This window comes from Alligator sinensis, unplaced genomic scaffold (genome assembly GCF_000455745.1).
Source record: "Alligator sinensis unplaced genomic scaffold, ASM45574v1 scaffold165_1, whole genome shotgun sequence".
Taxonomy (NCBI): Eukaryota; Metazoa; Chordata; order Crocodylia; family Alligatoridae; genus Alligator; species Alligator sinensis.
In genome coordinates, this window is record NW_005842054.1 from 932551 (window position 1) to 949808 (window position 17258).

The 17258-nt window shown below is 40.4% G+C and overlaps 1 protein-coding gene across 1 annotated transcript in view; it reads right to left on the reverse strand.

Annotated features, from left to right (window-relative positions):
- FSHB (follicle stimulating hormone subunit beta) overlaps positions 1 to 13104 on the reverse strand; it is a gene marked incomplete at its 5' end in the record, with an annotated part of 14106 nt that extends 1002 nt beyond the window's left edge. Inside the window, 3 exon segments of the mRNA XM_006022924.2 lie at positions 10592 to 10831; positions 12436 to 12595; positions 13069 to 13104. Coding sequence (XP_006022986.1) covers positions 10595 to 10831; positions 12436 to 12594 — 396 coding nt within the window. The 3' untranslated portion in view covers positions 10592 to 10594.
- Positions 13105 to 17258: the final 4154 nt, after the last annotated feature.

Consider the following 17258-nt stretch of genomic DNA (forward strand, 5'->3'; position numbering starts at 1 on the left):
GAATTTAATCTGTTTTATGACAACAATCATACTTGTATAGCCCTCCCATCCCCACCCAGTCATTCACAACTACTATCTGAAGTGAAGTTTAGGAAGAACACATGGAAATAAGGTCCTAATTTTCATGATGAGATTTACAGAAAGCTCATGGCCAGTCTGACCCAGACAATATTCATCCCATTTGTTTTGCACCTTGCACTGAGTATAGCTGTCAGTCAGGGGTTTGAAATTTGTTACTACAGCTCAGTACAGAGCTGTCTTACAGCCACACATGCATTAGCAGATACCACTTACTTTTGTTACATTACCAGGATATAGACAGTCTAACCTAATCAGAAGATCTGAGGAACAGCTAGCAGGAAGAGCTGGCATTCTGAAACGAGTCTGTTAAGCAAAGTATACTTCAAGGTCTCCGGGGGAGCTTAATTAGGGGTCCTGCTTCCCCTCCCAGCCAATCAGAAGGTATGCAGGCCTTCTGATGCATTGCAGCTAGCTAATTATCTGCTCTTACACATCCTGACAATATTGGCACATTCTGCTGTGAGTTGTGTAAGGATTTGCAGTCTCAAGGCCTTTGTGTCTATGAAGGAGTACACCGATTAGAGGTTCCTGAGAAATCTTTAGGCAACTATTATCAAGGGCAATAGATTTTTGAGTTAGCTTTCTAAAAAACAATCAGCTGTGAAACAGCCACTACTCTTTGCTGGGAATACCAAGAGGAGTAGCCTCAAGTACTCCCATTTGGCAGGTTTCTCGCAGTTGCTCCTGCTTTCCACTTAGAAAGGTTATTAGTGATAGATGGACATTAGTGAAGAGGTTACATTTAGAAAATCACCCAAATGTTCATAACTCAAAATACCAGGACTCTGGTGGCCTTCTAAACTGGATTGCAAAATACTTCCATCTTATGAATTTTACTGCTTCTGATGGTGGTGGGGAAATGAGCTACTAGGCTGCTTTCTGGGTTTGCTGATAAATGGCAAACTGTGTTAAGGACGGAGCTGGTTCTCAACTGGACCAGTCATGCTTCTCTGTGTGCTAGTTTAAGACATGAGTAGTCTCAATTTTAGTGGCTAAAATCTGTAGCTTTACATGCCAGCAGTCCAGTAAAATATTTATCAGCCTCATGTTAAGTTTGTCTTAGATACTTGTGAATGCATTTGATTTTTTTTATTTAAAAAAAGAGACAGTATTAATTTTGGTATCCATATTTGGTGGTATCCCTACTTGGCAGTAGCATAACTAGGGACAGCTGAACAGAGCACATGGGACACTGATTTAGAGGGGGTGCTATAACCAGGGATCCTAGTTTCTCTGATTTAAAAAAATCCCCAGTTTTTGGTTATATAAAGTAACCCCAAATCCACATTTTTCCATGATTAAAATAAAACACCACTCTCTCTCTCTCTCTCTCTCTCTCTTTCTCTCTCTCATTTTATATATATATAATATCATGGGAAGCACTGATCAAGTCTAGCAAGCCACCCAGTGAGGGACCCCTGGGATGCCAGGGGAATGCAACGTACCTTGACTTGGGATGGGATGTGGTAGAACTGTTCAATCAAGCTCTCTAACTTAAAATACTTGTCTGATACCACATCCATCCAGGTTTAACTTAGAGAGGGACATTCCATTTTTAAAGTGCTTTATGTGCTATGAACATCTGTTCTGTTACAGCTGTAAAGTGCTTTCTGTGCACTTAACACATAAGTGTAATGTCTGTATCTAGCCTATGATATTTGCAGTCAGTGAGCACTGATTAGGTATAAGATCCAAAAGGCCTTCAGTTTATTATTTGACAAATATCTGTGGAGTACTTTGTGAAGTATTTGCCCAGAACTAGCACTCATAGCAAATAGACATAGTATTTCCTGGTAGGTGGAAGTCTCACTCTGAAGCATTGATAAGACTCATCATCACTATCAGTATAAATGTATATAAAAGCTTTAAGTGTTACTAATAAGCTATGGGTGGAGCATTCAAAAGATCTCAGTGCTGGTCTAATTCCTAGCCAAAACTCCTGCTGGCTGCAATGGCAGTAGAATAGGGCTAGTACTCAGTGCTTTTATAACTCCAAGTTTATACTGGTATTTTTAAAGTAGACTCTGAAGGACTGCATAATATGTTACCTTTAAGCTTTCAACTCCCTGCTCTCTTGTGACAAATATAAATGATCCAGCATTGCACTCTGTACAGCTCGAATCTCTAATGTTTTCCCAGTAACTGGACCACCCTGTAGTGGAAAACAAGCATTTTGAAGAAGCTTTGAGCTCTTGTAGATGGAACGCTATGTAGCTTTAAAAACTCAGAAGAATGATGGTGGTGGTGGTGGTAGTGTTGCTGGAACCATGATGATCAAGGGAATATGCAAGAAGTAAGATTTTTTGGTAATCTTTTCTATTGATGAGCTGTGTAGTTGAGAGAGATCTTAGACAAGCTTTTGGGCAGAAAATGATCTTCAGATTTTAGATCTTGGAATGAAGGAATTACAGCCCATAGCCTAACTGATATAATGAATTATATGAGTCATGAACACAGGAAGTACCAAAGAACTGCCCCCTCCTCCAGTGAAATATATAATGCCCAGTTCAGCAAAAAAGTCTGCTATCATCTGCATCAGCAAGACAGCAGGAGATCTAGGGAATCAACATCTGAGGCTCTTCTGTAGACTTATGAGGCATGGAAGAAGTGGCACTTCTGCAGAATCAGGCCCTAGAGACCTTTCAGCAGGGAGCTTAGTGTAAGATGTGCAAAGAGCAACTTCCAGCTGAGACAAATAGAAAATTTGCCAGGTTCACTCTGACTGAGACAGAAAAAGACTCACTTTGTACAGAGCTGCTGCCTTTTCACTCTGCAGAGCTCCAGATTGAATCTCAGCTAAAGTACAATGCTTCTATCCCCCCTGCTCCCCTCCCCGCCTCCACTGACAACCAGTATCTTACCATTGCAGGGGTTGGTTGCATACTTAAGAGTAAATACAACTACTGTGCTGTAACTGGACAGTCAGCTTTACCATCTGGCCTTATATGTAACACCTGGAGCAAGGAATGTCTTCAGTTTTGTACAATACCCAGCCTAAGAGTATAGTGAATAGTAGTATCTCACAGTCTTTGGAAATATTGATTGACACATACATAGCCATTTTTATTTCCCAGACATTCAAACTGTTTGCATGTAGCAAGAATATCTCTCCTCATCCATAAACATATGTATCATGAGCCAAGAAATGTTTTGTACATTTGCTGTTCACCCGCCACTACTCTCCTCTTTCAAAAATGTCAGTTACCTAGGCAGGGAGCAGAACAATCTGGAAACCAACCAAAAGCCATGACTTGTGAAGCTCTGAAACAAAGTTTGTGAAAACTGTAGGCTGAAATGAGTTCATATAAGCTAAATTACACATGTAGCTTGTTTGTAAATAGCAATTAGTTTATAATGGCTAATTACAAATAGCAATTAAGTTGTAGGGGGGAGTCGGTGAATACTGAATGTTAATTTGATAGATAATTTAAATCCAGTGAATTATTTGACCAGGTTTTTTGGGGGGGTTTGGCCAGAATAACCATTCACTAGATTTGTTGAACATTAATAGTCTATTTACATTGTGGCTTGCTTCCATTTGTTTGGCATATCTGTCTTATTATTGCTTCTTTCCCTCCTAGTCTTGGAACTGATCTGCCATATGATTAATATGTTATATGAATTTTATTGTCTTCCCTTGGATTGCTTCAGTGAAAATGTAATTAACCTTGCAGCCTGATTTGGAAGCTGTTGTGGCTATGAAAGTCCCCTTTCTGCGCAAGTATTGGCTCCATAACCAAACCCAAAACAATGGAAACAAACAGTAATACAATCTTAAAATCAGGTTATGCAAGTAATTACCTGATAAAGCAATAAATAGCAACTGTGTTTTCACTACAAGGGAATATTTCTATCAATGCATTTATCGTCGCTATGCTACTAACAGATCCTAACTCAATCTCAATCTTTTCTCAGTTTTCATTGAAACCAAGAGTTTTGCCCAAGAAAGGTATAAATGTCAAGGACCAGCTTCAAGCGTCCAAACCTGGATGGATTTGGGTCCATAATAAGAACTGGTTAAGAAGTTCTTCTTCAATTTTTATTCAAGTCTTATTCAGAAAGACTGATACAGCAGTTAAAAATATTTATTGGGCTGCAATTAATTATGTCTTTCAAAAATCCAGACATCAGATAAACCACATAAAGATCATCCATCTCTGACTCTACATATGTGGGCGAAATAATATTTTCCTCTTCATTTATTCAAGTACTTTGCCCTTGATCTTATGAGTGTCTGTGCCAGTTGTACTTGAAAATCTCCAGACATCATGATGAGAACATGGAGTGCACCAATAGTAGTCATAACCTTACTAAGTAAAATGATCTTTTAATCCTGCCCTCTTTGTAGGTAGAAAGCACATACTGTATTTCTTGCCTGGTTTTACAGAGCAGTTGGGAAACCTGTGTTTCTCTCCTCGCAGGAATGGCTAAAACATCAGTACAAAAGTGCCCCCACTGAGTGTGGTTAAAGGTCAGTTGCCAGTCTCAATATGAGTTTCATAAATCATTCATTACAATTCAAAATGCCTTGAGATTTGCCATTATAGTTTTCTTATCCACCTTGGCTTGTGTTAGTCTAGGTCTTCTAGATAGAAATAGGAATATCAAATAGCAGAGGGTAGGCTGGGAGAAAAGGGTCTTGTGCTGGGCACTGGAAAGTGAGTGGGGAGGGGAGGGTTTTGATAAGCACTAGGGACTCAAAAGGTCTTGAGGGGGGCAGGCTGGGTCCATGTGGTAGGGGCTGCCTTCCACAACCAAAACTTTCTGGTGCAGCCAAAACCTGGGCTGGGAAGTTTCATGCTACAACTGCTAGCTGCAGCTGTCAGGAGGTTGTGGTGGATTGGGAGGGAGTCGCCCTTTGGCATAGACCTGGCCCAGCTGCTCCCTAAGACCTGACCCACAAATCTGGGAGAAGGGGCCCAAGTAGCAGGGGGTCTCCCCCCTCCCCCCCCAGCCTCTTAACAGCTGCAGCCAACAGCTATAGCATGAGACTATCTAGTTTGTCTTTTGGCTGTGCCAGAAACTAGGGGTGGGGGAAGGGTTATCCCATGCCATGTGGGCCCCCTCAAATTACTGGGTCAGGTATTGGGGGGGTGGGCTGGGTCCACTTAGCAGGGGGTCTCCCTTGCCCCATGCATCAACCTCTGAACAATGGCAGCATGAGTCTGTCCAGCCTGGCTTTTGGCCATGCTGGAAACTAGGGTTGGAGGGAGGGAGTCTCTGCACCATGCAGACCTGGCCTGGCCCCCACCCAAGACACAACCCAGAAATCTGTATTTAGCCATAGTGAGTGAAATTATAGGTAAGCATAGTCACATAGTGGCAAGTTTTAAGCAAATATTACCAGATTAGCGAGTTGCCCATCAAGAATGATGTGGGGGAGTGGGCAGGGATGGAGCCCCGTGCCCCTACCCTGGGTCTGGGGGGGACCAAGAGGCCAGCTCTGGTGGCCTCCCCGCTGCCTCCGCTCCATTGTCATGACCTGCAAGGAGCAGGGAAAGTCTGCTCCATTCAGTCTGTTGCCCCCACCTCCCCCCATCCTCTGTGTTCCTGCCATCATGGAGGTGCTCCACCGCTGCCAGCTCCTGTTGGAACACTTGTTTACACTCTGATTGTCTGTTTGCCAGCCAATCAAAGTACGAATAAAGTGTTACAGACAGACAGACATAAGCCTTTATAATATTAGAATAACTATACATGTTACTATATAAATTAAATGTCCATAAGAACAAAATACTAGGGAAAGAGAGATATTTTTTCTTTCCTTAATATCTTCAAATGAGAATTTGATGCTTTTCTGGAATTATGCTTTAGTCAAATGCAGATTAATGGGCCAAATACAGAGTTAATTGGATAAAATTCTCTAGCCAGTGTTACACAGGAAATCAAACTAGATGACTTACACTCCTTAAGGTCCAAGTCTATGAATATGGAGGGACTAGGAGCTATAACATACTACTTAAGATATGTGTCTGTGAAGGGAGGAGAGCAGGGCAACAGAAAAGCCCCGGGAAACTTGAACAAGAAGCATGTACTGCAGGTGCAGAGAGAAGCCTAGCTGGAGCAGGGAGTGTATCGCTACATTTCTGCAGCATGTGCTCCCTTCAGATTGGTGAGGGGAGCACAAGGACAGGTATTTCAGGCCCCAGAGAGGGGCAGCCGGGGGAAGACTGCAGATGGCAGACCCAGGAGTAGCTGGAGGCTTTCCCAGCTTGGCAGCATCCTGTGGCGAACCACAGGTGAAGAAAGTCGGCCCATTGGCTAGTGTGGTCAGAGGACCACTGACAGAACCCTGGATACATCTCATCAGCAACAGAGACAGAGGCCGGAAGCCAGCAGAGCAAGGGAGAGCGAGAGAGCAGCCACTGTAAGTGGGCCTGTGAGTTTCAGGGGTACTACCCCTTTGATTTTTGCTCTCTTTCTTTTCTTCCTTGTTTTTGGGATTGTGTTTCTCTCTCCATGTACTGGGAAGGCAGCAGGAACAAAAGCTCCCTACCCTTCAGAAGCCCTTTGATCCTGACCCTGAGGAGCTAAGGCAGAGTAGGAACCCTGGTAAAATTGATTTTGAGTTGATTGACCCATGAACTTGGGAGAAATTAATTTCAGTTGACTGTCTGATGGATCCTTGATGGACTGATTTAATTTGACTGACCCAGGAACTGGGAATGAATTGATTTCATTTTTTGATAGTCTGGTGGATCCTTGGTGGATTGATTTAATTTGACTGACCCTGAGGTGAATTGATGTGAGGTAGTTGTCTTACAGACTCTAAACAGACTTATCTTAATTGATGGACCTCTGAACTTGTAATGAATTGATTTAAGGATGACCTCAGAGAACGCAAATGAATGGATTTTAATTCATAAACATTAATGTGGTAAGTCAGCAAGTAACAGCCAACAGCATATTCAGTCAACACAATATCCAGGCCCAGACATGTGTCATTTTGGATGTGGTAAGGGTGGAGTGTAAGGAGAGGAGGAGCCCCATGAAGAAACCCCTCCTGGGAGACCCGGCAGGGAATTCACCCATCCTACATCCAACTCGCAATAGTTAAAATATACATCACGACGTGGCGGGCAAGAGAAGAACATCTGAGTTAGGCAGTGATGATACCATCCAGTTTCCCCACAATGGTGTACTCAAGTAAGGCATCAGGCAGGCAGGGGACCCAGCCTTATAATACCAACCCCCGACAGTGTCCAGTCAAAATAAAGTAAAACACCTGGGATTCCAAAAAGCCATTACGGGAAAGGAACTGTTTGTGAACAATCTACAGGACTAATCAGATAAATTATTTGGAATGAAATTCCAGGCATTTCCTATGCACAGTCAAGTCTTACATAAGTCTTTGATCCAAAGGCCCAACTATGAGAAATCTTCAAATATGTTATAAGTGTTGCATAAGCCTTGGTTTGGCATTCTGGACAGAGGTGACTACTTTCTCCCTCCCAGTTGTTTTCATAGTGGCTTCTGCCCCTCCAGAAGTAGGAGTGAAAAGCTAAGTTGTTTTAATTAAATCATTTATCAATACATATAATATAATGATAAATACATATACATACACATATACCAGTGCATGTATATGTGTGCGTGTATACATTTTTATTACGTTTAATAGGATCCTTCACAGTACACGTTGCTATAGCTTATATGTAAAATATATATATAGCAACGTGTACTGTGAAGGATCCTATTAGATCTCTCAATTGAAGGGGAGTAGGTTAAGGACAAGTGGCACACTTGTCAAGATCAAAGAGCCACCCAAGTCAATAATGGTGACTGAGTTGGAAGCTTTATAACTTTTGAGTCTTTACTAAGCCAGTGCCCAGTAGGGCCATGCAAAATTTCGCCGGCTGTTTCATTTTGATGCTGTTCTGACTCGTTTTGAGCTTGAAACAGCGAAATCGAAATAAAACAACAGGCTTCGAAACAGCCTTGAAACGAAACGAGGGCAATCAAAATGTTTCAAAAGTTTTGAAATGTTTTGAGTTTCAAAGTTGGGCTTGCTTGCAGCTAAAGAGAAACTAAGGAGATGGAGGGAGAAGGACTGCTCTGACATTGACATGTGTAGCTGGCCAGTGACTGATCCTTCCCTGAGATCCCTTCCAATCCCAGTGCTCTGAGGGAAGGATGGAAAAAACAGCATAACAAGTACTGTTTGAACTGAGCTTTCGCTGTGCCTTCACACTTACAAGTGACACACGTTTTGCTCTGAACAGTTTGAGGTGCTGTTTCCCAGAAACCCCTGCACCTGTCTCCTTGAAAGCTGGCAGGCTTCATGGCCTCAGCAGGGGCTAGCACGCCTGCAGTTTTTACCTCACTGTGCCTTAACACTATAGGAGCTGCATTGTGTCTTCAGATATCTGGGGGTTCCAAAGTGATGCCCTAAAAGTCTGCAGTTAATAAGGATTATGTCTGTCTCTGCCGTTTTTGGGTTGTTACCCCTAGTGTTCTTTCAATGAGGTAATCTTCATTTTCTGTACTAAACTTTGAGAAGGGTTGAGTAAAGGATGACCAGAGTTCATGTGTGCTGTTAAACACAGGTGTGGTTGCATTTCACGGATGAATACATTGAAGTCTGTACAGTCTGCATATTGGTTCATGAGCTGCTTAATGATAAAAAACCCAGACACGGAGGTGTTATAGTTTGTTCAGAGTTCAGCTTGAAGCAGCGCTTTAGTGCAATTCTGATTATATCTTGTATCGTTACTATCTACTGGATTATATGTCAGACCTAAGTGTATCTTGATTCTATGACCCAATATTTCAAACACAACTTAGATGGGCAAATTAATAACAAAAATATTATGACATCAGAATTGGAAGGGTATGGCAGAGGCAACTTATTTTAAAGAGAAAAGCATTGATAAATTTTAAGGCTAAGTGTGACAAATCCCTGTTTAGCATATTTAGAGATACACCGAGATACAGACAGTATTTATAGAAGTGTTTTTGAAGTCATATTTATCCTTTATGTATTTTGAAAATAATTATTAAAAAAAATGGTATAGACACAATTTACAAATCCTTGCTCTGTCAAAATTTGCTTGCTTAAAAAAGGAGGTGCTGGCTTGCAGCCTGTTGTGATCAAGAAGCTTGATTTTTATTTCATGCTACTGCAAATTAGAAATAACTCTGGTGTCACTAATGGAGTTATTCTGATATAAGACTGTTGTAAATAAGAGGCAAACAGGATCAGGATTAGTTAATTTATTATTATACTTTCTTTTATAAATCCACAAGAGCAATGAAAACATCCAGAATAACACATCTCTTAAACAAAACTGATGAGAGTTTTCATTAAATAAGTTAAGATACATTGGATAACAGGGAGATCCAGGTAACCAGACATAAATTCTCCCTAGATAAATATATACCTTATAAACAATCTTATCTACTGGTATGTATATAGGAATAAACATGTTTATACTATTTTGAGGAAAATACCATGTAGGATTAATATGAATTAAACTAATACCACCATTACAAGTAAAAAAGAGCAATGCCTCATACTGTCATAAAGTGTGAGAACAGTACCATTACATTACATGCTGTAAATATGAATGAGCGATCTTGCTAAAATTGCAAAAATGTGTGCATGACACATTGTCTGCAGTAACATTTGCAGAGTATAAATTTAAGCAAGTTCATTCATTCTGGTAGGCTTGGGGCCTAAACTGGTAAGAACCCTCTTATGTGCAGTTCTGCAGTAAGGGGACATATGATGATTCTGAAAAGATTTGATGTGAATTTTTCTAAAGTGACTTAGGAGCCGAAGTCTCATTTTCAGGAGTGACTTAGACTGTTAGAGGAGTCAAAGTGCCACTGACTTTCACATTTAAAAATGAGACTTAGGAGCCTAATAGATTCTTTCTGAAAAGTTGACACTGTCTTTATTTCTAGATCCCAGTACTGTACCAGCATTTATAATTCATAAAGCATAGCAAGTGTACATAATGCTTTCCCAATTGCAGAAAAATCAAGGTGCCTGCCCAGATGAATGTAGTCTAACTTAGGTAATTAAGATAAAGAGGAAAAAAATAGGTGTAGATATGGCTGCTAAGGAGATGAATGCTGGAAGGCTTTTCATATAACTATTTGAAGGGGGGAATAAAAAGAAGATATAAAATCTGCTCTATGCATGGTAGTGGGACATTGCTCAAAGCATTAAAGGATGGTCTGGAATAAGCTGAGGATAGCAGGAATCAAACAGAGGAACTGGAATGTAAAGAATGGAGAGGCAGAAAGCATGAGGTGAGGGTAGAAATGAGGGGGTGCAGCTCTGCTGCATCACGTTGATAAACAGAAATCAAACTTTCTGTGGAAGGTGAGAGGAAGCCAAGGAGAGCAATTCAGCATGTGATTCTCTACTTCAGATGTACTTAACATGTTTTGAACTTGGCTGTATGTACATAGCTATGTACATTGTTCCTCCCCCTTTATGCCACTTCTATACAATAAAGTTAAATATTGAAACAGAAATAAAACCCTAAATTAATATCTCGACCTCTCATTCTTTGCTTTGATTTTGACTGAAGGAGCAGTAGCTTGGGCCTAAGCCTCTCACAGTACAGTCAGTGCTGTCCGTATCACATGTTTCACAGTGGCATTCTGTAGCCACTGGGTATGAATAAAATGATTCAGCATGGTCACCACATCCAGGGATCTTCACTGTTTCATACACAAGCTCCTTGAAAGTACAAGTTTGCTGAACAGATGACACTGGAGGATACTTATATATTGGATCCTAAAAATAAGAAGGAAGAAATATTTTGTTTGAAATCTGTTTCAGACCCTTGATGTTTTTCAGAGTTCTTAAAAAGGTACATGTGCACATAAGTAACTTTAAGTCTAGGTAAATCAGTGGAAAGAATATCATTGGCCTTAATAGACTTAGGATCAGGCTCTTAAAATCCTTTACATTTCTCCTTTTAAAAGAGCTGAGATGGTAAATCCATACCTCATACAACTACTTTGTAACCCCAATGACTGTTGTTTTTAGACCTGAAAGTACCTATTACCTGAAAGGTACTATACACTTTGTACTACCACACATGAAAGGTACTAGATCTGTCTAGTAATGGCTTAATATGTAAACCATATGATTATATCCTTATATGTAAACCATGTGATTATATCCTTTCTGAGCTACATAAAACAGACATGGGCCTATGACAGAGTTCTTGATTGGAGTCCTTTGTACTCAACCTATAGACAAGTTCTAAACAAATGTATGATCAATAATTCACAATCACCCCTACTTGAAAATACCCATTAAACTTTATGTCTGGTCATCTCATATTATTTGCCAAAGTTTGTATTTTGGAATATGTATTTTTTAACCAAATACTATATAGATTTTCAGGGCAACTACAAATACTTGGATAGGAGCTGGACCAGTGTAAAAGAGCAGGATTCCTGCCCATCCCCCAAACACAAATAAATACATTTGCATCTAAAACTTTTAAGATTAAATCCTGAAAGGTGCTGAACAATCGTGTAAATTGCTAGGCGCACCAATTTCACCAGGAACTAGGAGCGCTTAGGGCTATATCCTCAAAGGGATTAAGACACCTAGAGTGTGTCTACACATTCATTAATGCACCGTAGTTATTTCACATTAAGTTTAGTATTTGAATAACCAAGTATTAAATCAATGCTCAGTAACTTCTGCTACTGTGCAGTAGCCCCAGCACACAGGCTTTTTTGGACTGTAACTGCACAGTAGCCTAATACCACTGGGCAGTAGTGCATTAGCATGGTTTTTGCTCAGCACAAGGCTCTAATTGCTCAGCATGCTACTGCGCAGTGTTATTAGGCTACTGTGCAATTAGAGCCTTGTGTAGATGCACCCCTAATCCCTTAAATTAGGTATAAAAATGCCTTTGGGGTAGTTGGTTTTGGTATCCTGAAGGGATGCTCAGCATGGTATAGGAGCGTGCCCTGAATAGGAACATCAAAATGCAAAATCTCTTTTCAGTCAAGGGAGCCAGAAAGAATCCGTGTCAACAAGGACATGTTCAGTGTGTGCATACTCAACAAAAGAAAGAGTGGAGAAGGGGCTGTCACAACAGGTTAATTAAAGATGCTATTGCTGCTTTGCAAAATACACAGACAACTTGTCTATGCAGCTGAATAAAACACTGACTGTAACTAGCCACTTCTCAGCCAGGTCTCTGTGGTTCTAAGCAGCTGTTCATATTTAGGGTACCATGTCATAAAAGACGGTGATTATTAATGCTGTTCTTTCACAGGGTTCACCCTGCCTGGGTATTTGTTTCAGCTTGCAAGTCTGGCTTGTTCAAGTGTCATTCAGATTCCACCCCATTGTTTTACACCTTAGGCTCTCACCCTTGTGAAGCAGTATCCAGAGCACCAAGTGGCATTCACAGTAATGCAGAACTCACACTCCTCCTTCTCCACTGCTATGGTGATATTGGACAGCTCACAGATATTACAGCAAGTTGCTTTCCAACAAAGTAACAGCACATAGCAATTAACTGTCTTCATCCTATTGTATAAAGCAGACAATTCAGACATATTGGAGGAATGTACAGAGATATTTGCAACCTGAGATTTATGTAGAACCAGAGAAAACCGAGGACTTCATATTACCCACAAATGCAAATACAACAATAATCTTTCAGCAACATTGAGAAGCAGGGAAAGCATAAAATATCATCAGCAAAAGAGAGCTGGAGGGCTATTGTTACAGGAGATTGGTTTTGTTAAATAACTGGAACTGGGTATCCAACAAGCTGAGAGAGAAAATGATTGCAATGTACCAACTCATTTTCAGTGTATAAATTATGCCTAAATTCCTCTTGCAAAGATCCTGGCATACTTTTATGAAAAGGAAAAACAAAAAAATTAGAAGTAAGAAAGGATAGCAATAAAGAATATTTTTAAAAAAACCCCAAAAAATAAATAATTTTGTAATTTCTGTAATTCTAAACCATAATTCAAGAACTGATGAACACTCACCTGTATTCTGCTTGTTTTTCTGTTAATAGCTGTAGTGAGGGTAAAGCCTCCAGCTTGCCTTTTATACTAAATCATGTGTAATTTACACCTTGAGGATTTCCCAGTATTGATATAGGATTAATTTGGTACTCGGTGAGAGGGGATTAAGGTTTAGACAGACTGTAAGATGAAACCTTGTAAAAAAAAAAGTACTTTAAGTTCAGGAGATAGTGGAGAACATAATCATCACAGACGTCGTCTATTAAAATGTTTTGCCAGCTTCGATTCACTAGCATTTTGTCTTGTAACATTATTATTTAAATGATAGCATGATGTGGATCTGGCTGGATAGAAGAAACATTTTCAGCAACTATTTGTTTGAATTAAAAAATGAATGTTGATAACTTTTTTTTAAATATTTGCTTTCTATAATGGGTGGGTATGCAAGTTTCACTAGCACAAATTCTTTGGAAATGCCAATCAAAATTTTAAATGCTTAAATACATTTCAAAATTGCTATATAATGACAAAATGCAGCAGTTGCACTTTGTTGGTTAGTTATGTAAGTTGTCCAGTGAAGGAATAGAAGCAATACTACATGATTTATATAATTAAGTCAAACAAAAAGAACTGCAAATGAGAAATCTATGAAGTGTAAAGAGAATCATTTGCAAAGCTCTAACATCAAAAGGATTTATTGATGTGAGAAATAAAAAGGTAAAACTGGAATGGAACGGAAGACAACTGAACCAATATAATAGTAATCTTGGCCCTTCACCAAATTAACCATAGTGTTGATACAAAACCCCATTTCTCTATATGTGTTTTGCTCCCAGTTAGGGGGAGAAGAAATCATGTGAATTTTGAGTTGTGGTGTTTCCTTGCAATTCCTCATGGTTGAATAGTAGGAGGAGTCATGGTGGCTCTACCACTAAAGTAATAGATCTGGAAGATGTGTGAGACTTACACATGGAAGTCCCTTCTCTTTGTACTTGCACTTAGTGCTTTTTTCCATTTGCATCCCACTGGGTACAACTTCACTCACTTCTCCTACAACAGCTTTAAGAGAGGGTTTTCCATACCATGGAAGGCTAACCTAGATAAAACTTTTTAAAGTCTGTCTCCAATCAGTTTCACTGGTTTTCACTACTATTTTTCCCCTTTTTATAGAGGGTCTAGCAACACCAGCTGGCTCCTCAGCTCTTATGCTGCTGCTTTTCTAACTATCCCAACCTGCACAGGTTGCTGCATTAGAAGAGGTGCATACAGAAGAGGCAGCACTCACTTTTATGTTTCCTTCTGTGGTCAGCAGATGACAGCTTTCTTTTGGTGTTGAACTGTGGGAAGCATTTGTCCACAGGACACAGACAAAGTAATAAAGGTGGAGGGAGAGTAATAACATCTATTTTTCTCTCTAGACACATTAAAAATTCCTCAGAGCAATAAACTGTCCTTCCTCCTGAATTTGCTACTACATTTAAATATAAAATAATAATTATACACACCAAAAAGTGTCTACCTAGTAAGCAATTAACAGGAGAAAGAACAGTGAACTTGAATTCTACTGTCCTCCAGTGGCTAGAATGGCCCAATAGATGTTGATATCTTTCTGTTAATGGAGCTGTTTTTTGAGAAGTGATGAACTGGTTAGCTGAACTTTAGATACCTCCAAACCAAAAATATACTAGAATGTGTGTATTTGTATATTCAAACCCAGTATACTGCCAACTAGAGCATCATTACTGTACCATCCCTTCACCACATGCAATTAAGCCACAATTTAGAGAGGCTTCATCTTGGAATCCATTTGTCCCATTGTTACATATGCCATTTTCACTCTGCATCTAACACATTTTTTTAACACTAGCATTTGCACATGTAAGGAATGGGATGTCTCTGGCAGCAGCAAGGCAGGAAATTCCATTTTATGACAACTTTTGTGGCTTTGAAATTGGTTTCTCTCCCACATTGGAACAAAACCAAAATCTTAAGACAATTTTGCAAAATGGGATCATGTAGAAATATCGATATTAGAAATGGAAAGGTTACATTTCTCATTTGAATCTCTTGTGTTCTCTCTCTCACTGATCAGAAATGACAAGAGAGCTATAGACCTCAGCAGTCTTCCAACCTGAATTGATAGAACTTTGCAAAATGTTTCAACTATGTTGAAACAGCATATTTTGAATAGAACAAGTTTTAATGGAAAATGTTTAGACCAGCTCTAATATCTGTATAACAAACCCATTTGTATGAAGAGGAACCATAGGCTGTAACATTCACTAAATTCAGGATGCTTCTGAGTGCCCTCTTCAGCCTTGTTAGCTTAACCAGGTCTTCAGGACAAGACCTGTCCCTGCAGCAAACTGTTAGGCATAGTACCGAGTATTACTGCCAAGCATTCTCTCACTGTATTTGAATGACCCTTTGTAAAATGTGTAATGTTTAATTTAGTCTGATGGGGAGTGGTGGGGTTGGGGACATTGGTATAGTGGATCATATTTTCAAGTGGCCAAATGTGAGCTTCTGATATAATTGCATATGCAAACATCTATACATACAATCCCCCATTTGTGTGATTAAATCAGAGAGTTTAGTCATAGAACTAAAAAATTAAGTCATGGAAGTCACAAGTAGTTGTATTTCAAAGCAGTTATTGCACATGTGCACTAGCTGTTTTCAATAAAAAATGTCACAGGAATTTTGGTAAACAAAGTTAACAAGTAAAAATGAATAATACATGTGGGCAATTTCTGAAGTATGATTGACCTAAGTCCACTGGAGCTATTCTAGGTCTATTGGTTTTCATCTTAAAAGTCCTTAAATATGGAACTTAATGTACATACTGGCAATTTCAGATCCATTTTAGATCCATTGGCTGAATATGAATTTTTAAAGAAATCTTTAATAGGTCTATATCACAAGACTTGATAAAGCTGTATTTCACTTTTATCATAACACCTGATAAAACTGCTCCCATGGGAGCAAACAGGCTTAAAAATTACATACTTAGTTATATGGGAATTTCTTTTCCATATAGCAAATTTTTGGAAGTGTACAGCTGGTGGAGTGATTTTGTGCTGTCCATTTATGCATCATGCTTAAGAAAGAGGTCTGGCTAGTTCTACTCTCCAGTATACCCCAGCTGAGGGACAGTCTTTTGGGGCCTGTGTTGCCAGTCATAATTTATAGCACCTTAAGGCTACTCTAAGTTAGAATGGGCAGGGGGCAGGAAAGGACTAAACTGTGGAAAGCTTTTAAAATATCTTAAAAGGGAAGTTTGGGAATAGCTAAAAAACACCTCTGTCCCTCATTTTCTATACCACACCGAGGGGCAATTTGTAGAGGGTAAGGCTCCCTTTACACATGCAGGTAAAGGTGCAGTGTGATCAAATGCATGATTCACACAATTGTAGCTCCCACTATGCCATATGTGCATGGCAGGAGGTGCAACTGTGGGATTGCACATTAGATCCCATTGCACTTCATTGCTGGTGCAGAGGGAGCCTGGCAAGAAGCATGCTCCTATGGCTGGAAGGACCCAGGATTGGGAGATTATAGCTGGCCCCTGCAGCTGCTGGGACCCAGCTGTGTCCCAGCACCAGGTGGCATGCTGGGTGGACACAGCATCTGCAGCTGTGGGACTTTGGGTCCTGCAAGCTGTGGAGTGCTGCTGGGACCCAGAGTTTGCAGATTCCGGGGGTGAAAATCCCCAGCAGTTACGGGGGGTGGGGGGGACTACCGCTACTGCTGGCCCACTGAGCAACCCTTGCAAAACCAGCAGGACAAGGCATTTAAGGGAGTCAACCCCTGCCCCAGCCCTGGAGCAAGCTGTAGGCAAGGCAAGGGCCCCTAAAGGGACACTTGCCTGCCTGTACACAAATGCCAGGAGCTTGGGGAATAAACAGGAGGAACGTATCCTCCTGCTTAACACAAATAATTACGATGTCATAGGGATAACGGAGACCTGGTGGGACTCCACCCATGACTGGGCCACAGGTATAGATAGCTATACCCTGTATAGGAGGGATCGAGTGGACAAAAAGAGCAGGGGTGTAGCTCTGTCTGTCAAGGAAAGCTATGCATCCCTACAAGCCAACATTTGCGCCCAGGATGGATGACTGGAGACCCTCTCGGTTAAAATCTATGGGGAACATGGCACAGGGGACACAATGGTGGGAGTCTACTACAGACCTCCTGCACAGGATCAA